The sequence below is a fragment of the Xiphias gladius genome, chromosome 15 (genome assembly GCF_016859285.1).
Source record: "Xiphias gladius isolate SHS-SW01 ecotype Sanya breed wild chromosome 15, ASM1685928v1, whole genome shotgun sequence".
NCBI classification, from domain to species: Eukaryota; Metazoa; Chordata; class Actinopteri; order Istiophoriformes; family Xiphiidae; genus Xiphias; species Xiphias gladius.
The window spans coordinates 33,062,697-33,085,911 of record NC_053414.1 but is presented as its reverse complement, the minus strand read 5'-3'; the positions used below and the strand labels follow the sequence as shown (position 1 = coordinate 33,085,911).

Genomic DNA, 23,215 nt, shown 5'->3' with positions numbered 1-23,215 from the left:
CTCAGAGTTTGTCCACATTAAGCTGGTTAAATTTGTAAACATCTTTTTCTCCCTGTTTCAGCCCTCTGTCCAGACTAAAACACCATTTTCTTCTGCTGTTTTTACAAAACAATGATGGAAGTCAATGCTTGTCCTGCATTGCATGCGGTTAGGATTGTAAAGCCCCTTGAGGCAAATTTCTGATTAAATGTTCATTATAGAACTACTGGGTAAGTATTTCAATAATTCAATAAGCCTGGGTCCACTGCAACTACAAAAACACGTCAATATGTGTTCAGTATATACTGTATGTGTGTGTGTGTAAGTACTAACCAGGACTGAGGCCCAGCTCTCGGACAAGACCTGGATTACAGGTACAAAACCTGTGGCTAAACTTGGTGATGAGGGTTTCCAGATACTCTCCTCTCTCCTCTGGTGCATGGATGTGTCTGAAGAAATCCCGCAGAGCGTTGGGGAGGAACTGGTTACTGAAATTATGGAGGGTCACCAACTCGTCCAGGACATCCCGTCTGCACATACACGGACATACGAAAATACAGACTTAACTGAATGACAGAAGCAAAGTTTTCAACTTGTACACAGGTAATGGAAGTTTCTGAATTATGAGATGCGGAATTCCAATATCAAAGGAAATGGGCACCAGGCAATGTATCTTTAATCTCACAGCAGATACACTAAAACACTTTGACCTCTTCCAGCTGGATTTAGGTTAACATTTTATTAGCTTATTGAATGGTTTAACACTTTCTTAAGGCAATACAGAAATTATTCCAATGTAAAAATGTAAACGTTTCATCGTAACAAAAAGTTGTAGTGGTGAGTTCTTTGGGTATTCTGTGTGTGTCTTTGTGTACATGTGTTAACCTCTCATCCAGGTAAATCCTCAGCATTTTCCAATTAAGCCGTCTGGTGTAGAAGATGAATTTAGCCAGCTCAGTCGGATGATCCAGTAGGATACCTTTGGACATAAAATAACTGATACCCTTCTCACACACACACACACACACACACACACACACACACACACACACACACACACACACACACACACACACACAAAACACACACAAAGAATCATATATCTGTGTACACACACACACACACACACACACACACACACACACACACACACACACACACACACACACACACACACACAGACACACACACTATGATGTTGAAGTAACAGATTACTGAAATATCAGGTGCTCAAAATAATAACATCAAACATAATTTTGTAGCAATATCATTATTCGAAACGCAAATGTTTGCGCATACTCAACACACACACACACACACAAACGTAGCAGAGGTAGTGTGCATCCATAGGACTTGAGATCTTTGATGTTCGAGCATTTGTTACCTCCTGTGGGTTAGCATTGAATGTCAGACTGCCTTCATCTAGTTGTAGGTATAATCTTCTGTATGAGAAACCAGCAGGTAGTCTTCTGTTGTAGATGGAGCAGTGTCCCCATGTGGACTTACAAAGCCTGACAATCAACAAACATTGGGTATAGCATTGAAACAAATTAAAAAAAAAAAAAAAAAAAAAAAAAAAACACACAACAGAACTTTACTGTATTCATGTGGTGAAAATGGCTTGTTTGGCAAGTTCACAGAAAACAACTGACAAAGATAGCAGCTGACAGAAACAACTGTGCAGTCAGCATTTGGCAAGAACTTAATTTATTTTCAGTACCTAGAACTATCTATCATCAATTAGCAGATCACAAAACACAACTTTTGTCACTGCTGCGAATGATTGCTGCTCACCAAGAAGCATAATGGACCAGCTCAAATCACCACCTCATTACTTTAATCACCAGAAAAAGATGACAGAAACTAGAGGTGACGCGCCTTACCCCTGCCATAGATACTCATCATTCCCCAGGTCCTGCCACACACAGCCGGCCAGGCACAGATCAGTAGCATTCAAGTAAGACAGTATGGTGATGCCTAATTCAGGGGGCAGCATCTCCAAATCTAAAAAACCATGCTGCTCTTTACCTACACCAAAAAAAAGAAGACAGGACCAAAAGAGAAAACAAAATTTAGGTTTACTTTCTATTGATTCCACAGGGCTTATATTGTAATTAAAACTAGATGTTGTCGTAATGTCATTGTGACATGCTTTTTCTTATGTATTGTTACAGTACTAAAAACCAAATATGGTAGAATTTTTTAATGCTTTCTTCCCCACTTTCTCCCAGACTTAAAAGTCACGGATTTCCATTGTGTACCATATCACAATCACAATCATTCGTTGCTGGTAGATGACAGTGGTGTTCCACTGGCCCAACTTTAAGATGATTTAGAGAGCAGTGCAGAGTAGAGGTCTTCACAGGTCAAAACTTTTGGAAGCATTCTGAAATGGACTTATTGAAAACCTACCCGACCCGAAGTGCATAAATTACATTTAAAGAAAGAGAGACCCTATCCAGAATATAACTAAGTGAAATTACACCTGATCCAAAATGCAGTCGACCCAAACAGACCCTAACAGAGAGAGAGCACAAACACCAGCAACAGTATGACGCGCAGTTATCAGTTAGCCACGGTGGAAAAGAGCAGCAAAATAATATTAACAATAATAATGATAATAATAATAATAATAATGTCCTAAGAATGAATGTAAAATAATAGAAATCAAATATTAATTTCTGTGCTTCAAAGACAAATATATAAATAATAAACAAGTCATATTTCCATCTCCTGCAACAGCAATAAAAAAAATACTGTCATTCTGTAACTTCTGTAGCCAGCTAGATGATACCTAGACTAAGGATAATGTTATTACCAATTTAATATCTGTGAATTAAATTCCAAAATACTGTATTTCAACGGCACAATTCTTGTAGGCTACTGATTTCCCTGAAATAAGCTCGATTTCAGTTCCCTTGTCGCAAGAAAGCTCTGGTGAGCAATGAGGTTCACAGTTTTCAACACACTGTTTTCTCCCACAGGGATCATGACGTACCACGTGATCTGAACTGATACCATATACACTCAGGTCTATTTGAACCCACTTCAGTATTGGAAATATTGACATCATGACCCGAGACCAGCGGCAGACCCTACACAACCCAAATAGACTGAGTACAATCTTCAAGACCTGCCCAAAGCAGGAAAAAGTTCAATGACATCATGGGTAGTAGGCTAGCAGGAGACTGGAGCATATCCCAGCAGACACTGGGTGAGAGGCACAGTTCATCCTGGACGTGTGACCAGTCTGTCACAAGATTATCTTGCATACAGATGGACAACACATTCACTATCTTGACCTGTTGGAGGAAAGCCACCTTGACATAGGGAGAACATACCAGGACCATCTTGTTGTGAGATGACACAGCTATGAAGTAGCAAACAAAACAGAAAGCCTCACTGGAAGATTTCAAATTTTCAGATGTAACTTAGCTGGCGTGCTAGGGCCCTGAACAAGCGATCAAAAAGACAGACTGCTAATGTTCTCTCATGTCTGCTGTTGAACAAAATGCAAATACGAGTGCAAATGGAAAGCTGACCAATTAAGACTCCTGTGCCTTGGTGGAGTTATTGAGTTTGGTTTAAATGTAATCTCTTATATCAACCATTGCAAGAGCAGCAATATTGCTTGTACTAATCTTGCTTTCCATGAGGCTCAGGACCCTTTAACAGTTTTTCAAGCCTAACTAGTGAGGAAGCACTTAACTCACCAGGATGAAATCAAATAAGGATGGCAAAAAAACTTGAATAATGTTGGATTATCTATCTCTGTTAAAGTTTATCATCCTGTGTGTGAATCGATTGAAGTAATGGCTTCTTCTGTTGGTAGGAAACCAATGACTTTTATTTCTACCCATGCTGACTGTATAGACACACCATCAGAAATAATGGAAAGGAGAAGGGCAATCAAAGAACATGGAACACACAAGAATACTCATAATAAGAGTGAGTGGAGTGCTGATACAGAGAGTTAGTAGTAGCTATGGCCTTAGCATGTGTTTGTGTGTACATACCTCCCCTGCGTGTTCTCAGCAGATGGTAGATGTCGGGGCCATAACAGTGCTGAGGAGCTCTTCTCTGGGGACCTCCATCTCTCCGTAGGAAAAAAAAAAAAAAAAAAAAAAAAAAAAGAAATCAACAATTTTCTTGCTTACTGGCATTTAGAATTACAATTACATGAAAGATGGAGACTATCCCAGTTTATATTGTGGCTGAAGACTGACCGGATTATTGTCATCATTTAACTTTTAAATAATTATGTTTATAATATTAATTATACATTATTTATATATATACACTACTGGTCAAAAGTTTTAGAACACCCCAATTTTTCCAGCTTTTATTTAAATTTACGTAATTCAATGTCTGAGTGTTTCTGAAATTGAAGCAGCTGAACACACTTGTCACTTTCTTTCTACGACAGAAATCAAATATTGCTCAGAAAGTTGGTTCTAACACTGTTGCAGAAGCTCCCACTAATGTGTTGCACCTGCAGGTTGCTTTGCTTTCACCTTCTGTCCAGTTCATCCCAAACCAGCTCCATGAGGTTTAGGTCTAGAGACTGTGCTGGTCTTCCATCATGTGAAGCCACCATCTAGTTCTGTTCTTCTAATGTTTTGGGTCATTATCTTCATTATCTATAGGATGAACCCCTGACCACCCAGTCTGTCTTCCTCTGTTACTTGTCTTTTTCTCACCATTCTGATAACAACATACAGTACTACTTCCTGCAGAACAGTATTGTCCTAATAATGCATCAGATGATGTAGTAACACAGTATGTTCCAACACGGCCTTTGTACAAAGAGTTTGTAATCAACAAAAGTTGGGACACCTGTAGGAATTGTTTGCATTAACTTTAAGGCTTCATTTACTTCCAATGCAGCAGGAAAAATTTAAATTAACCAATTTCTTACTCCCTGAAAAGGCCAGTTTGTCCATGAAATTTAAATGATCTTTCAGTTTTTGGTGCCCTAAACCTTTTTTTACCTTGGGCAGTTTACTGCTTACCTTTGTACCATTTAAGCTTATTCACTGGACCTGAACTGCTTAAATTTCAATAATTTTGACCGGTAGTGTATATATCAGCAAGTGATTTGGGCTATCTTATATATTAATTACAATCTTTGCCTCTTTTTTATTCTAACAGTATTAGTCATATTATTTTCATACAGTATGGTTTTACTGTTATCTTCATTATCCATGTACAGCATTTACTTTCAGATTTTTTTTGGTAAAACCCTGAAAGTATTGTAATTTATTATACTATATATGTATGAATTAAGGTTCTCATGAAATTCAACTAAATGAAATCAACTATCAAGTTCCAGCTGGCCTAGCCTCTTTTTTTTTTTAAACATTTACATTTTTGCCAACATGGAACATTGTGGCTTATTTTGAGTCACTGTACGGGATTCATTTTAAAGATTTAAGAGAGAACCTCAGATTTTTCACAGATGTTTGCAAAATTCTTGGAGCATAACAACAATGAAGCGATTTTTGCATGTTGTTTCTATCACCTTTACTCGTAATGGAAGTGGGTGTGACTAAACTACCAATGAAAAATACTTGTCATTTACATTACAGTGATAAATAAAACACCCTGTGTGTTTTCATCCACTTTAGTAACATGATTACTCTCACTTTTGGCAGTAAACTGAGGTTTTAAACTGTGCTATGTAGTTTTCAGTTCATTATGTTACTTTCTTTGTACAGCATTGATACTACAGTGGGTGAAAACCACATCATTTTGGTTGGCTGCATTTAATTTTCCGGCCAAGAACATTATTCACATTGCAAACAGATCAATACCATTTCATGTAATTGTTCAGTAATAGATTTTTTAAACATCCTGTAGGTATTTCGTAAATGTACAAAATGACCACTGACATTTATCAAAGTCATTTGCAAATTTGTCATCATCTGTGTCTGGTGGAGTCACTCAACGTACATACTAAGAGTGGTTATGTTTTTGACAAATAACAAAATCTTTCACATTAAGACGTCTAGACAAACTATTAAATAACTCCATAGTTTTCATTTTATTCACATCAGAGGTGTATAATGATACCTCAAACATCAACGGGACCTTTTAAAATCCTGTTGAGTTAATAAAAATAATAATAATCAAACATGTTCAGGTTGATTGTTTTTAGTTGGTGCTTGCTTTAGTGATGCTGACTTGAACGTTTGTTAGGACTCGAACCCAAAACCGTTTTTTTTTTTCCTTTTCTGTAACCAAACTCATATTTAGTCTGAAACAAAAAGTATTTGTATCAACTATTTCTGATAGCAGCAGCCACCCACGAACTATAAAGTCCTAAGCTAAAAGTGATATTAATGTTGAAAGGATTAAGGATTACCTTGCTCTCTTCTTCCTCCTCCTCCTCGGTCAGCCAGTCGGTCAGCTAGCTCTTCCTGAAGTTGCTGTTGTTGTCTGGGGGGCAGCCTCCACAGTGCCTGACCCATCTATATGTTAGCACAGTAAGACAGTACACACAAGTTACTTAGATGATGTGATACATAATAATGTGTTTTATTACTATGGAGTCTGACCCATATTTAAGGTAATAAGTGACAGACTGTGCCTGCACACTTACCTCGTCATCGTTTTTCTCATTTATACCTCCCAGCAAAAGTACTGCTCATGATCAAACGATATGCTAACAGCACAATTACACATTTGCTTGTACAGCCGCATGTTTACATGCAGTAATTCTAAAAATATCTTCTGTTCATCTGACTAAACTAGTTAGGGTTTTCAAAAAGAAAACATCTAATCCATGTGTCTGTCTGTGAGTTAGTATCAAGATAGGAAAACAAGTAATATGATGAGAAGTTTATAAGTCAGCTAAGGATACTTGTAGCTATGAGCTTCCTTTACTGGCAACCTGATAAAGGGGGAAAATCCACAACACGGTGTGAAACTAAGTCCGTTCAGAAAGAACATAAACACTGTAACTGAATATGATCACAAATAAGATAAGACTCATATTCAGGACACTGATCACGTAATCATATTCAATGTCCACTGTACTTCAAACAATATGGTAACCACTTGGAAGAATACTTTTCAGAATGTAAGAATACACTATCTTACATCATAGTGTTCACACTATCCACTAGTGAATTAAACAATTCACCACAGGTTTCATACAAAATCTGCCTACAAACTCTAAGTTTTGGTGCTTGAGATGAGAGTGTCTCTGTCAACAAAATACAGTTACGATTCATTGAGATGAAAAAGGTCAGATTACTTTTGGCTTACTTAATGACAACTACAGTCCTCTTGTATTTCCCTGCACAATGGTCTAATAAAAAGAACTGCTTATTACCTTGATTATATGATGAAAAGATTTCAAGAAACAAAGTGCGATAAAGTAGACTGATTTCACCTGTGAGGACATGCTGGTAACGTGTTTGCAGCACTCTGGCTTTAGATGATTGCTCTCTCACTGATTGTGTGTTTTTAAAGCTACAATGGTATAAAATTATGTGTATGTACACACAATTTGCATATTTATGTGTATTCAATATTTTTTTAAAAACACAATATTTAAAAATACTAAATATTTCAGATTCTGCTCTTTTTCTAGGTCAGCAATCAAATTTCAGCAAATTTGGGGTATTGACCAACTTAACACCTTTGCACAAAAGGTCAGATTTCCTTGAGTTGTATCCCTTCCATTGAAGCATGCATTCAGGTGGATTTGATCCACTCATCAGAGGCTCATTCAAGTAACTTAACTTGCAGTGTTCCCCTGTTAAAAATAAGTCTGTGCCTCAAGTTTCCAGCAGATCATTGCTTACTAAGTAGCATCGTGATAGTAAGAAAAATGTCATCAGAACTAAGTGAAAGTGTCAGAAGTCAAATTGTTATTCTAAGCAAAGGGGGGCTTTCCCAGTATCAAATCATGGCTAGACTAAAGGTTTCTAAGGGGGCAGTGCATGGAACTCCAAAACACTTTGCATAAAAGTGGATCGGTTGTGTACAAAGCACAATCAGGCAGACCAAAAGTGAACACACGATCAGAAGATCAATACATCAAACTTAGTTCCCTGAGAGATAGAAAAACAACTTCATCACAGATATAGAATTAGCTAAATAAAAAATGCAAGACTCCAATCGGCAGACCACTGTCAAAAGAGGGCTATCTTGGACGAGTGGCAGTTTCTAAACCACCTCTCCGGAGGGGAAGCATGGCTGAACACTTGGGCTGAGAAATACCAGCATTTGGATGACTGGAAAAAAAGTCCTATTTACTGATGAATACAACTGTGAGATTTATGGTAGTAACAGAAGGGTCTCTGTAAGGAGACAAGAAGGCTAGGGAATGATACTGTAGTGTATCAAGCCGTCAGTGAAACGTGGTGGTGGGAATATTCAAGTCTTGGAGTGGTTTGCCTACTCTGGAGTTGGACACCTGCACCAAACTGACTACACCCTGACCAAGGAGAAGTACCTCTCAATTCTTCAGAGACATGCTACACTCTGGTTTACATCTTTGTGGAGACGGGATCCATACTGCAGCAGGATAATGAGCCCAAACACACCTCAAAGCCTTTAAGAACTACTTGAAGACCTAAGAAGTCTAAGGAGTCCTGGCTGTCATGGTCTTTCCTCTACAGTCCCCTGACCTCAACCCCATTGAACATTTACGAGGACACTTGAGGACTGAGAAAGCCAAGCGTTCTGTGACATCACAAGAAGCTCTTAGGAGCATTGTCAGATCATGCTGGGATAACATGGGTCTTCAAGTTTTGCACACACTTCTGGGGTCCATACTAGCTGAAGTGTATGCTGTCATTAAAGCAAATGGGGGGACATAACAAATACTAAAATATTCTGAAATTCACATACATTTTTCAAAGATTCAACTTTTCACACAAATGATTAAGCTGATATTATCGTCTGTAATAAAAAAAAAAAATAGTTTTATATTCGAAACAAATGCAAAATAGAGGTATCTTGGTAACTGTCCTCGAGATGATATACAATCCGCTGACATACAGAATGCATATAACCTGCCCCTGCTGACACATAAATGTCAGCATCTACTTAAAGAATTGTCAGAACTCCGATTAACTTTAACATTAGCTTCGCAGGTTAATCGTCTTGTATGTGTGTGCCAATAAACAAAGCAGTAATGCACTGCCTAGCCGTCCTTTCCCTCTCAGGCTAACGTCAACTGTGTTGCATAAACAAATCCATTCCAATAGTATAAACATCAGTGTTGGAAGTTCCAGCAAGCGAGGTAGTTTGACCTGTAGTCCCGCCTTCCCTTCAACACTGTTGGCCACACATAACATGACTGCATTCAAACTGGAATATCATTGGTTGAGTTGGTTTTCACTCACAATCTGTTCTTACAAACACCCGAGTTAGCTTACAGAGCTAGTTTTAAGTTGATGAAGTCGGTGTCGACCCAACCAGGTTAATTGTGCAGCCCTATGAAACGAAACTTATGTGTTTCTTTTACAGGCATGGTGCAGTATTTCCTATTGAGTACGATACAGCGCAACATCCCGAGCTACCTACCTGAGTATAGTGATTCCTCTGACAGCCCGTCCTGCACACAAGCACAGCTGGAAATGTGATTTCCCTGCTATCAAACGTGTCCAGATGTCATTTCATTTAGCCAAGTACAAGTACAAATAAAAATAGAGCAGTTGCTCCTTTGGTTCAGGGGGAACCTTTCATACCGTAGTCTATTGCTAACAAGGTTATCATGTGTTTTCACCCTCCTCCTGTCACCTCTGCCCCCCCGCCCCACTCCTGTCATCACAGAAACAGCTCAACGGAAAGAAAATCTATAATTTTTCTATAATTCAAAGTTAGAGTTAAACACGTACACGCTTCTTATGACGAACTGATTAACTTAACATAACAGAAAATATATAAAGCAGTGTGCAAACAGGCTACGTAATGACGTCAACTCGTTCTTATACGTAGAAAGACGTGTGTCCATATGTCTGGGGACGTTCAGTAAGTACACACTACTATGGGAGATTCCGGTGCTGAATGTTAAGGGAACACAAGAAGTTAGATAGTGTAGACAATGATAATCCAGGTTTGTTTTTTACAAAAAATAAAAATAAAAAAAATAATAATTATATGATGCCATACTTCCTCGAGCAAACACTACTCGTGGGAGGGATGGGCTTTCTTATGAGCTTTTGAAACTTATACAGTAGATGATTTGGTTTTAGAGGAAATCATATCATTGTTTGGTTCAGTATGGTAATAGGGTAATTTATCTTTTAAGAAGTAAGGGCCTTGTGAATAGAAAGATTATTAATTAATTTTCATGATTTGGGAATTAGGGGCAGAATGTTTAATTGGATGAAGGGCTTTCTCTGAAAAGAACATTGCAGGGGAGGCATAGTAGGAAAGCTCAAAAACTGTTACAGAAGGAAGAACTCCACAAGTGTGGGTGGACTGTTACTAGCCCAGTCCTCTTTAACATCATGAAATATGGCATATTTAGAAATGTTGGGAGAGCGTTTGGACAGTCATTATTTGCAGGTGATGGTGCCGTGTGGAAAAGAGGAAGAAATGTTGAGTTCACTAAAAAAATGTTTAAAGTGCTTTAGTCTCTGCAGATATGTGGGGTTTTAAATTTTTCCTCTAAGACTAAATACATGATTTTCAGTTTTAAAAGAAGATAACTTACCTTCAATTATTTTTGTATAGCTCTTCTCTAGAAAAGGTAAAGGAAGTTTTTAGGTGTTGATGAATAACTTACACTCACCGAACACTTGATTAAGAATACCTGTACACCTGCTTATTCATGCAATTATACAATCAGCCGTGCATCATGTGGCAGCAGTGCAATGCATAAAATCATTCAGATGCAGGTCACGAGCTTCAGTTCATGTTCACATCAAACATCAGAATGAGGACAAAATGTGATCTCAGTGACTTAGACAGTGGCATGATTGTTGGTTCCAGACAGGAAGGCTGGTTTGAGTATTTCTGAAACTGCTGCTATCCTGGGGTTTTCACACACCACTGTCTGTAGAGTTTACTCAGATACTCATGGTGCCCAAAACAAAAAAACATCCATTGAGCAGCAGTTCTCTGACAGAAACACCCTGTTGAAAAGAGAGGTCAGAGGAGAATGGCCAGACTGGTTGGAGCAGACAGAAATGCTACAGTAACTGAGATAACCACTCTTTACAACTTTGGTTAACAAAAAAGCATCAGAATACTCAACATCTTGAACCTTGAGGTGGATGGGCTATAACATCAGAAGAGCATGTTGGGTTCCACTCCTGTCAGCCAAGAACAGAAATCTGAGGCTGCAGTTACACAGGTTCACCAGAACTGGACAGTGGAAAACTGTTAAAATGTAGCCTGGTCTGACTAATTTGGATTTCTGCTGAGGCACACAGATGTCCAGGTCAACACACTAGTGGTGGTGGTTGAATGGTGTGAGGAATGTTTCCTTGGCACATTCCAGGCCCTTCCATACCAATCAATCATGGTTTGAGTGCCACAGCCTATCTGAGTATTGTTGCTGACCATGTGCATCCCTTGATGGCCACAATAATCATCTTCTAAATGCCACTTCCAGCAGGATAATGCTCCATGTCACAAAGCAAAAGTTGTCTCAAACTGGTTTTCATGAACATGATAATGAGTTCAGTGAACTTCAGTGGCCCCCCAAGTCACCAGATCGGAATCCTATAGAACATCTTTGGGATGTGGTAGCACAGTAGATTGGCAGAGTGAATGTTCAGCTGAAAAAATCTGCAGAAATTATGTGATGCAGTTATGTCAACATGGACCAGAATCTCAAAGGAAAGTTTCCAATATGTTGTGGATCAATGCCATGAAAAAATGAGGCTGCTTTGAGAGCAAAAAGAGGCCCTCCCCACTATTAGCATGGTGTTCCTAATAAAGTGATCAGTGACATAAAGGAAAAATAGTTGGAAAATGTCAATGTTGGAATAGATGTTAATAGGGAGCAGAGAGAGAAACAATGCATTTTATTAACAATCAACGCCAGGGTCGGTATTTGATTACGGATGTTCTGTCTAATGCTCTTTTGCTGAGACAGTACAAATAAAGGCACTGAGCCTCAGTTTTGGGGCAACAGCTTCTCCAAATCTTGCCTTGCTTTTTGAAATGGGAGAAATGCCCTTACACTTGAGACACAATAAGTAGGAACTGCAATACAGGACAAAACTAAATGGCCGTATTCACAGTTTTCCAGCTAAGTGTCTTTTTCAAGGAACATGGAAACCATCTGTTAAGAACAAAAACTACCTTTTTTGGATCAAGTAAGTCGGTAGAAGAGCTCAACCAGACCTATTAATGAGATTTTAACCTATTAATGTAACATTGGAAGGCAGGGCTGTAAAGTCAGGCTATAGTGGGTCCCTTGGAATGCTGGGGTTAAGAGTAATGAAACTGCAGGTTGCATTGCAAAGTCAACTTTTAAGAAATTAGAAATAGATGTCAATGCATTTTTTGGACAAGTGAATTTAGAAACTAAATCAAAACAACTGGGTTACGTGAGTGTGGTAGATCACCAACAGCATATTTTGCTATACCGTAGAAAATATTATATAACACTGAGAGAGCACACTGTATACATGTTTATCAGATTTAATGATTTCTTCATTTCCAGTTAAACTATGCTTGGCCAATATGAAAACCATCAACTGATTGCAAGGGCAAATATCCAATTTCTACACATTACAGGTTTATATCCAAGAATATAAATTGTGATTGATATAGCTTGTTATAGTCCATCCTTTGGAGGGCAGAGATACGCCACATAGTGTCTAAACAGCCAAAACCATAAAAGAAGTAGAAGCAGCTGCTGCAGCAGCATTTTGTAGGAATATTGACTGGCTTCCGGTATAGGTCTGGAACAGTATTGTTAAACTGTTCATCATAAACTCTGACAGGAAGAGGTGGTGAGAGAGTGTAGAGCCATGAAGGGGAATAGTCATAAGAGAAAGAAAAAAGAGGCATCTTGTGTAGGTGGATTGGTAAGCGAGGGAAGAGTAGATGAGGAAAGGGGCCCAAAGGCAGGATTTTTTAATGTACTGTTGAAATTTTAGGGGGAAGGGGGAGTAAAGAAAATTCATCCCCTCAAGTTAACAAAAATCATTAGAAGGCAAGTTGGGGAAGTGAAACATGCGAGAGTTTTAGGAGATGGAAACTGTCTAATGGGATGTAGTCATGAAGTACAGGTGGAGAAGGCAACAAAGATGACTAGTGTTGGAAAAGTCTTGGGCTGTAAGAGTAGGCAATCACAGCATAGTTTATTGGGGATGTGAAGTGTTGAAAAAAGAGGTGGAGGTACAGTAGATAAGTGTGAAGGAAAAAGTCTCAAGCTGAAGCAGTTAAGTTGTCAGATGAGGGAGGATGTAACAAAGTAGAAGTGACAGCTAAAAAGTGGCAAGATGAGAAGAATGCATGGATTGAGAAGAAGAAATTGGTTACCTTTATAGCCTTTATAGGCCTTTATAGACCTTTATAGGAGAGAAAAACTAGACATTGTAAGTATTCAAGAATCCTGGTTAAAACATAATTTGAATTTTTTTTTTAATAGATGGTTATCTGGCAGTGAGGCCGGATAGGAGAGAGTGGGGAGGAGGAGGATGTGCCACTTTTGTAAAGGAAGGCACTCCTTACAGAGTATTAGGTATAGGACGTGAACAAGAGTATGTGGTAGTGGGCTGAGAGTGTGGGCTGAAAGGACAGAGTTGGTGATTGTGAATTATTATAAAGAGCACAAAAGAGTAGAGTTAAGCAAAGTTGAGGAGATAGAAGGGCAAAATAGTAGTGACAATGCCAAAATTAAGCAAGGTATAATATCGGCTGCATTAGAATCCAGTCCTAAAAGTAAAGGCAGCATGAAGAAGAAAGTAGTACCACGGTTGGGTGATAAGTGTAAGGACGTAGTGAGAAATAGAAATAAGGTGTTCAAACTGGTCGAAAGAACTCATAATTTCCAACATATGATGCAGTACAAGCATACCCAGGCAGTAGTAAGGAGGGCAATAAGACTGAAGAAAGTACTGTGATTCAGTACAATTTATGTAGGAGAGGTGTGGGGGATGATATAAAAGATGAGAGGGAGAGGAGGGGACTGGACTGATCCGGTTCTGATTGATGGAGGTGAGACTGCAGTAGCCCCAATAATTAGTCTAAAGAAGGAAGCAGAGGCAGAGAGAACAAAATCTGAAAACATGGATGCTTTATGTAGAAAAGGTAATATGGATTGAGGGCAAGATGTCCCTTTCAGCATGGGAGAATTCAGAAGGGCACTGGATAAAACAAGAAAGACTGTACCTGGCAAAGATGAAATATATTAAAACCACGTTAAAACATCTAAGCGTAGAAAGTTTGGAGAAAGACAGGAGCACTTTGGACCCAGTACTGTCAGCCCTTGCAAGCATTAAGACAGGTATAGCCAGAAGTCACCTGATCTGCTTTATGAAATCTTGTTTGCCAACTCAAGAATAGGCAAGTTAGAAATATAACATTCATGTGGGTCCCAGCACATTCAGGTATCTTGGGAAAGAGAGAGCAGACAAATTGGTAAAAGAAGCAGTCAAAAAAGAAATTGTTGTAATCAATACTAGATTATCAAAATCAGAGGGGAAAGGGAGGGCATGGTGTGGAAAAAGGCAAATCAACAGCAACAGCATTGGGATAAAGGGAGGCATTTACACTCAATCCAAAGCAGAGTAGGTATGTTAAGTAGTAGGGTAACAAAACGGAAAGAGCAAGTAACAATAATCAGGCTGAGCGGTGGGCACAGCAACCTAAACAGTACACTTTACATCATAGGAAAACATCCAAGGGGTCTTTGCCATCAATGCCATGAGGCTGAGACACCTGAGCATATGCTTATATCATGCAGGAAATTTACACAGGAGGAAATGATGACACAATTGCGTTAAAATGTAATAGAATGTGGACACAGTGCTCAAGGGAGGTAACGGTTATTTGGTTTTTAAGCACAATTGGACTGGAAAGACAGCTTTAACATGAATGGCCAATGAGGGAGAATTAAAACTGAAGGTGGCAGTGATGCAACATCGTGGATGCTAACTGCCGTAAAACCTCGAAGAAGAAGAAGAAGAAGAACCAGAAGAACCAGAACCACTAGCCAATCAACCGGCAGAGACAAAAGTAGCTAAACCAAAAATACCAGCTGGCGTTAGCGATTAGTTTTATCGATTGTTTAAGAAAAGTAGCTAGGATTAGTTTGTAATCTAATTTTTGTCGTATTTCTTTGTTTTTCCAGAACAGACAGGTTTGTTACGTTTTTGTAGCTGACTGTAAAACTAACTGTTAAAAAATATAGTTAGCTAATATTTTGATACGTAACTGATTGAAACCAGCCGTTTAGGTTGGCACTTCTTTCTCTTGCTTACAGTTAAAGATGCTGTCTACCGGAGATGTCCAAGGTTGTCTTCGTAAACTGGAAGCCCTACTGCGGATGATTAAGTACCCAGGATATGTGGACTACAATGGGTAGGCCATTAAACTGCCAGTAACGCTACTACAGGGACACAAGGCACCCGTACTAACCGTATCACACGACATAACAATTTAATAAAAGAACGACACATATGTACCTAACTGAAGCATTCCTAAACCTCAGCAATCCTGACAAGAAGCCCCAACACCACAAGCTAATATTTAACTAGCCTAGCATAACCTTAATAAAGTAGTTAAATTAAGAACCAATATAAAACTTTATGTTCACCTAATTTCACCTCGGTAGAGAGCAGCCTTCCTTTAGAGCATAGGGAACTTCCTCGAACTTGACTTGTGACTTTAGAGTTAGTAGGTCGGTAGCAGTGGCTGTCCGTAGGTTTCCTATACGGTATGCAGCACAGAATGTCTTATCTAGGAATGGTTCAACCGCAAACGTTACTGTTTTCCACTGTCTTCTCCGGTGAAGTATATGAAAGATTCAAGTGTTAACCACAAGAGAGTTCAAACAGTTGAATATTTCTGATACAGTCTACATGCAGGAAAACTCAAACATTGTCTTCTATGATTATTCAGAGTCAAACTGACAATTTTAGAGGGGGAGCCTTGCAGTTTATGGCACTTTTTCCAACCATGCTTGAACGGAACCTATGTAGAGTGTATCTTCACTTCATTAAGCAAAATATGTCTCTTGACTTTTGCAGTTATTGCCCAATGCAGTTCTGGCACACTGTAAAGACAAAAAAAAATCATGCTGAGATTTGGTAGCTGCTGAATGTGATTGTCACTCTCTTTAGCTCAGCTTGATTGTAACACTTCTATGGGCAGTGAGTACTTGTAGCAGTGTAATGTGTGAATTTAGCATATCAGACTTTTGTCTTGTCAGCTGCAGTATTTTTCTCACAGTCTTGCACATTGGTATTTGTTTCTCCACCAGTCTTTCCAAAGGAGATCCTTCAGCTTTTCTGCCAATACTAAGCTTCACCCTCACCTCCTTCTCTCCACCTTTTGCTGAACAACTAATGGCGGCTGGACTGGAGCTGACTTGCAAAACTGACCTTCGATTCACTGACACTCTTTATAAGGTACAGTAACACATACTCACATACTGAACACTGTGTTTTCACAGGTGCATAAAGTTGTATGCATCATTTTGAGATGCTGTCTGTTTTCTTTATCCACATTATACCTCTCCTTCTATGAAGCTCAGTGACTATTAACCTACTAGTGTACAGTGGATTTTTACTTTACTTTTACGTCATTTAATCTACTTGCCTGTAGTGGTCCATTCAGCTATGAGTATGTGTTTTGTGTGTATAGGTACTACGAGATATCTTTCACTATAAGCCCATACTGACCAAGCAGCAGTTCCTCCAGTGGGGTTTCTCTCAAAGGAAAATCTCTGTTATCTGTGACATCATTAACTTGGTCCTGCAGAAACACAACCAACTGAAGAAGGTACAGAGCATTTGAAGGTTTATTTTTCTTTTTCACTCAATCAGTTCTGTAACATCAAACTTATGTTATATATTGTCTAATAAAAGTAAACGAAGTAGTAATCACATCAGTCAATGTGCAGAGCTACAGTTAGCATCATATTAAAAGCTACTTGTCACATCAAACTAATCAGTAAGTAGGGGTGCAGAAGAGAGGGGTGTCCAACTCCCCGTACTGAAGACACAATAAATTTGATAAACTTTTACCAGCTTGAATGGTCTATTTGAGCCATACTAATAAAAAAAAAAATCACATTTGATGACGACATTTTAAATCCGTGTACTGTTTTCAAATTATCGAGAATATGATGCAGAAGTCACAAGTTATTTTTGTATTAGCAATGTCAATGTCACAGATTGTCTTTTGTCATTTTTGATTGGTTGTCATTCTCGAGAGGGTGGGTCTTACCTAATATGAGCCTACCAGAGGGCTGAGAGTAGGGGAGGAAGATAGGAGAGTGTCGTGCTATAAAGAGCACAGCAAAATTTTTCCGAGCCCTTGATGGACAATGGATAGTAACACTCATCAGTGAAGTATTTTGGTTTAGTTTCTGTCTACATTTATTTGTTAACCTAAATGAACCGAAACCAACACAAGCTCAGTGCATGGTTGTTAACACAACAAGAGGACCTGAGTGGGGCTGGACCAGCCACACAGTCAACTGGATTACACTGCGGGGAACAATTTGAGCTAGGGTTTCAGGTAAGGCCTGTACCCTTTTCATGTTGAGTGACAACCAAGGCATTTTGCAAATGAAGGACTGTGTGTAGCTGGTACAGCCACAGGGCCTAGTAGTAATTAAATCTCATAGACCTAAACTAAATTATGTGACCATTGCCATGTACCTTTGCCATGACATCAATGAAGTTATGGGGAGACCTGAAATAACAAAATAGTAAACAAACAACATTCAACAAACAGCAATTCTGTAAAGTAGTCAATAGAACTATGTGTGTATGTGTGTTATAGCCTAGAGTCAGATGTCCGGCTTCACACAGCGACGGCAGAGGAGAAGCTCATCCAACGCTGACTGATGCAGACACTGTAAGTATAGTGTAAAGTGCTATACCACCACTAAAGGTACAGAATACCGTATAGTGTTGCACACCACTCAACGATCCAGAGAACGCTGTAAGTGGTGTACAGCTCTGGCTCTTATTTTTTTAGCATGTGACCTCTAAAATGGAGCAATGCCTACAATCCCCATCACAGAAATGCATATGCACAGTGGTTAACAATTCAACAGAAATCATATTTTCCCTTTTTGACTTGTTTCATTTGAGGAACAGACCAAGAGTAGAACTGTGTGATTGATTATAAAAAAAAAATTGTCATTTGTCCTTATTCTGTACATTTTAACAACACTGTTTCAAGAATAATAGAAGAAAAATGGGCTACTTAAAAAATAGAGACACATAGCTAACAAGCCAGTATTACCGAAACACAATACAAGTCAGTTCTCTATTATCAATTGATCCATTCTCAGGTAGCTTTATGCTGCTGTTCACTCAGTATGGCAAAAGATGTGAAGGCTTTGAATGTGCTTGCCAGAAGATGTGTTTTATTATCTGAAAGCCATTCATGCTTTTGGCGGTTACTTGCATTGAACAATGGTCCCAATGGCACATTAAAGCTACGTTTCTTTCCTTGAAATATACAGGAACATTGACAAGGATGTCAAGAGGTGTTAGCCCTCCTAATAGGTAGGAGGGTTAACACTTCTACCTTTTTAGCAGGTAGGACTGTGCTGTTAAGAGTGTGTGATGATTCCGACAGATGCATGATTAGAAATGTGAATTAATGTAATAATAGCTCAATAATAAATAATATGCCATTGTGTTTTTATGTGTTTCAGGTGTCCAAGAGGTCACTTGTTGTGAATCACCTAGAAAATCCTTCCACATTTCCCACAAACTCCTCCCATGCAGAAGCATTCTCCTCGCATAATATAACATATACCTCCCATAATGAAGTGTACTCCAGTTCTCCTGAAAAATGGATCGTAGAGCAGGCAAAAGGGGAGGAGGACAAGGATAACATTCTTCACGTAAACACTCATCAAATCATAATACAAACGAAGCAAGAGCTTGTAATAGACATTTGTTAATATTCTGTATAGTAAAAGTTTAGACCAGTTTTCCAATAGAGGGAGCCAAAAGGATATAAATAAAAAATGACCTGTAGTCATTTTCCACTTCTGATACGTTGGATATGGCAGGGATTATCTATGTATATTTACACCATTAATAAAGAGAATTCTAATGAAAATCTGTGAATATCTACTTACACTTTCTTTGTTTAAAACAATATGTGCTACAGCTTTGCAGCTTTTGCCATATCGTAGATTTGATTTAGGTCTGGACAAGAAACTGTTGGTATGTGGTTTTAAAATTAATCAAAGTCTTTGTCTGTTACTCAAAAAAATCTGAGTGCTTCCTAGCATCTAAAGATGCATCCTGGCCTCCTTGCATCTACGTTTATCGTTATTGACCCTTAGCAATGTGGTTTGAGTTCTATACTGAAACTTTTAGAGGCCTAAAGTTCTGGATCCACCCAGGATCTTTCCAGAGTAGGTTGAAGACATGCCAATATAACATGTAATTTAACTGTCTTTTCTGTCTTTCAGTCGCCAGAGGTGGAAGGAAGGCTCTCAGCACTGGAAGCTCAACTAGCGACTCTTGTGTCTGGACTACACAGGCTCAGCGTCCTGGAGAAACGCCTGGAGGAATTTGAGAGACAGAGAAACACAGACATGGTTGATAAGATAATCTCTACTCCTTTAAAATCTTATCCCTTTTATTTATTATTTTTCCTTTATTGGACAGACAGCAAAGAAAATTAATAAAACATGATATTGCGCCTAAACGTACTTTTTTTTGTCAGTGTCACCTTTTGTATTCACCATATTCTGTTCCAGAAAGAAGGACAAGTCATCACTATATGCAGAGAGAGCTGGGAAAATCTGATGAGCAGAGTCCTGTTATTGGAAACTAAACTGGAATTGAGCAATATACAGGTAGGACAAGTGCTGTGACATTTTAATGACATCTCCATGTAGAATGGACTGATTGTCCCAAGTCTGCAAGGGTTCACAAAGATCCCTGTGCAGATATCCGCATGCAGCCCAAAGTTTGAGACCATGTGGAAGGTCTGCACTACAAGCACACCAACATGCCAGAAAAGTTTTTGGGATTGTCATTTCGTGCACCATACTGTATATACACTCATCATGCACTTTATTAGGAACACCTAACTGATACTAGGTAGCCTCCCTTTGCTCTCTTAACAGCCTCAGTTCTTCATGGCCTGGATTCCACAATACGTTGGAAACTTTCCTTTGCGATTCTGTGTCCATGTTGACATGTCTGCATCACATCATGTCGGCAGATTTGTCAGCTGCACACTCCTGCTGCCTATCTCCTATTCTACCAAATCCAAAGATGTTCTATAGGATTCAGATCTGGTGACTGGGGGGGGGGCACTGAAGTTCACTGAACTCATTATCATGTTCATGAAACCAGTTTAAGACTACTTTTGCTATGTGACATTGAGCATTATCCTGCTGGAAGTAGCCTTTAGAAGATGGTAAATTGTGACCATAAGGGAAGCACATCGTCAACAACAATACTCAGATAGGCTGTGGCATTCAAACCATGATTGATTGGTATGAAGGGGCCCAAAGTGTGGCAAGAAAACATTCCAAACATCAGTAAACAACCACCACCACTAGTGTGGACTGTTGACTGTGCCCCCCCACTGAGCTCAAAAGATTCAAAACACACCCAGGTACACTACAAATATCCATGCAAATATCTTCTGACTCATTTTGAACGACAACCAGGCAGGAGTCAATCATGATCATCTTGATTCCAGCGGAAATAGAAACACAGAGTTGTTTACAACTACACTACACAAAGGAACAGTAAATTCTTTTCATAGGTGAAACTCTCTAGTAAGCTAAATTGTAGTATTGGTCACCTTCACTGGTGGTTTCACAGGTGTGATTAGCTTGAAAATAGACCTAAGCTAGTTTTCAGATTAATCCTCGACTAAGTATATTTTTATATAAAATTACCATTTGTGATGTGTCTCCCTTTGCTATTTCACCTCTCTTTCTTAGTTAAATGCCCCGTCGCCATGTCCAACATCTACCAACTCCTATTCTTCCAGCTCCACATCTGATGCTTCAAAGGTGAGATAGAGCAAATGACTCACCTCCCTGTCTCTTTGGATAAACAAATCTCAGCTTTTCCAGTTTTTAATGATTGAGGGACATTATTTTTTAAATTACATCACTATATTGTTGAATTATTGTTTTCATGGTCTGTTGTTCTGTGTTACAAACATTTCAGGGGATTGCTGTTTCTGACAGTGCATTATAAGACAATCAGTGTTTACAAGTGGTGGACAAAAAGCACAGCACTTTCCAGTCCCCTCCATTTAAAAAAATCACAAAAATTTTTTGTAGAGTTGCTGAAATTGTAGATTTTGGTCTTGTACTGGGTCACATTAAACTGTAAAAAGTTGTTTAAAGTGTTATTTTTTGTCCACCTCGTGTAGGTTGCCTCTATGCCAAAGGCTTGCTTAACAAGACTTAAGTAAGTTAAATAGTTAATGCTCCACCAACATCAGACTTTCATGAGAGCAAAACATTGCCTTTTTATCAAATTTGGTTTCTGTATTCTTATTATCAAATAAGCTGTATTTGTGAGAGAAGACTTGATAAATTCAAACAATGTTAACTGGTTGCATTAGAGAACTAATTTCCTAACAGAATGCAGTACCTGTGTTGTACTATTAACAATGTCTCAAAGGTCATGGCTGGTCTATACAGTGGTGTTTTACAATAGCACATAGAGAATAATTTGACTGAACTATGCAAAAAAATACATAAGAGATTAGCTAGCTATCTACAGGCATGTCTAATCCTTTCAGGACATTGGATGGTGCAGCAGGAAGCCTTTCTTCAGTCCAAACTGCCCAATATAGAAACATATTAGAAACATATTTTCTTGTCTGTCCTGTTTCTTTGTCCAGGAGGACCTCAAGGACAAACTAGACAGCATCACCAACATGTAAGTTCTTAATTATAATTGTTCAGTAATTTTTCAATACTAAAACAAAATAATGAAATAAAAATGAAAATACACTGTTCTCTACAAACCTCAGGAATAGCCAATTAAAAGAAGAAAACATTTTTTTGAGTTAACAATTTAAAACATCAACGTTATGAGACAGGTATACACCCCATTTTGATTCATGTGTTTGTGATTTGTTTGTTATTTAGCTTTCCCTATTTCCCTTCTGCCAGGTAAAAGATGCACACAATTTAAGCGCCCAGTCTGGCTAACCTTTTTATCTGTTCCAAGTCACTGTCGGATTGTCTTTGGGGCTTTAAACAAAACTACAAAGTTTTTTTTTTTTAAGATCTAATTCCTGTCCAGCAAGGGATTTTGTTACTACATCCATACTGGCTCGATAAAAGCAGCAACAGTTGCCTTTCCAACCATGATTCTTGTGAATGTTTCTTGTCTTACAGAGACAGTGGTGGTGTAGTTGCTAAATATATTTTATATTCAATATAATATCATGTTGCACTTGTCAGTGAGAACATAATCTGGCCACAATTTATTTTACAATTTGTGTGTACGTGTGTCTGAAATTTGTAGGCTGAAGAACACCTCCAAACTGTTGAAGAACACTGAATCCACCACAACACGCTGCAAATGAATTATGATTGGTGATCGCACTACAATCTTGGCATATTTTCCTGTCTTCTTGACATTGTAAACCTAATTAAACCTAATTATAACCATTTTTACCTATCAGCTTGCTTTGTAGCTTTCTAATAAGATACCTTTACTTTTAGACAAGCAGAGAAAGTCTTTTAGGTGCTTTCAACTCAAGTCTAAAGTAAAATTATTGTGAGGGAGATATACTGTCACCATGAAAATGAATGTCGGGGGATGAAGGCCTTGGCTGATGAGAGAACGATAGATGATTTCCACTGTGTTAGCGTTCCACAATTAAATGCTTTATTCTTAAAACTTGGTCATGTTTCTTCTCTTTACCCAGTATTAGTCTATCATGCAAAATTAAAAGTTGCACGCATTTAGTTTTAAAATTTATATATGTATATTTATCTCAGCAGATCAAAGTATGGAGAGATGTGTTCAAACTCTCGCCAGTGTCCTTTACACGCAGTAGCTAGATACCACCACAACATGCACCCTATGACTGATTCCAGATTTAATATTTTTCAAAATGTCAT

General features: G+C 38.6%; 2 protein-coding genes across 7 annotated transcripts in view; one reads left to right on the top strand and one right to left on the bottom strand.

Moving 5' to 3' along the window:
* Positions 1-15,823, bottom strand: part of fbxo8 (F-box protein 8) — a 25,223-nt gene extending 9,400 nt beyond the window's left edge. The window contains exons 1-8 of one of the 3 annotated variants that reach the window (XM_040145620.1): positions 9,684-9,917; positions 9,520-9,586; positions 6,344-6,449; positions 3,996-4,073; positions 1,863-2,007; positions 1,364-1,490; positions 865-983; positions 313-509 (exon numbers count right to left, since the gene is read on the bottom strand). In XM_040145620.1, the coding sequence (XP_040001554.1) occupies positions 313-509; positions 865-983; positions 1,364-1,490; positions 1,863-2,007; positions 3,996-4,073; positions 6,344-6,449; positions 9,520-9,586; positions 9,684-9,763 (919 nt within the window). In that variant the 5' untranslated portion in view covers positions 9,764-9,917. Of the gene's footprint in view, positions 1-312; positions 510-864; positions 984-1,363; positions 1,491-1,862; positions 2,008-3,995; positions 4,074-6,343; positions 6,450-9,519; positions 9,587-9,683; positions 9,918-15,718 lie in introns of those variants that run through there. The other 2 variants (XM_040145621.1, XM_040145622.1) reach the window with 2 other exon arrangements.
* On the top strand, positions 15,029-22,765 carry cep44 (centrosomal protein 44). Of its 4 annotated transcripts, none has more exons than XM_040145627.1 (11): positions 15,029-15,138; positions 15,386-15,483; positions 16,385-16,532; positions 16,768-16,905; positions 17,914-17,988; positions 18,800-18,991; positions 19,571-19,699; positions 19,862-19,960; positions 21,065-21,136; positions 21,982-22,019; positions 22,614-22,765. In XM_040145627.1, the coding sequence occupies exons 2-11, from the start codon at positions 15,392-15,394 to the stop codon at positions 22,672-22,674; spliced, it is 1,044 nt and encodes a 347-aa protein (XP_040001561.1). In that variant the 5' UTR covers positions 15,029-15,138; positions 15,386-15,391; the 3' UTR covers positions 22,675-22,765. The 4 variants fall into 4 exon arrangements, with proteins under 4 accessions (XP_040001561.1, XP_040001560.1, XP_040001557.1 ...); XM_040145626.1 differs by having other exon boundaries at positions 15,053-15,262; XM_040145623.1 differs by having other exon boundaries at positions 15,053-15,262; positions 15,359-15,483.
* Positions 22,766-23,215: the final 450 nt, after the last annotated feature.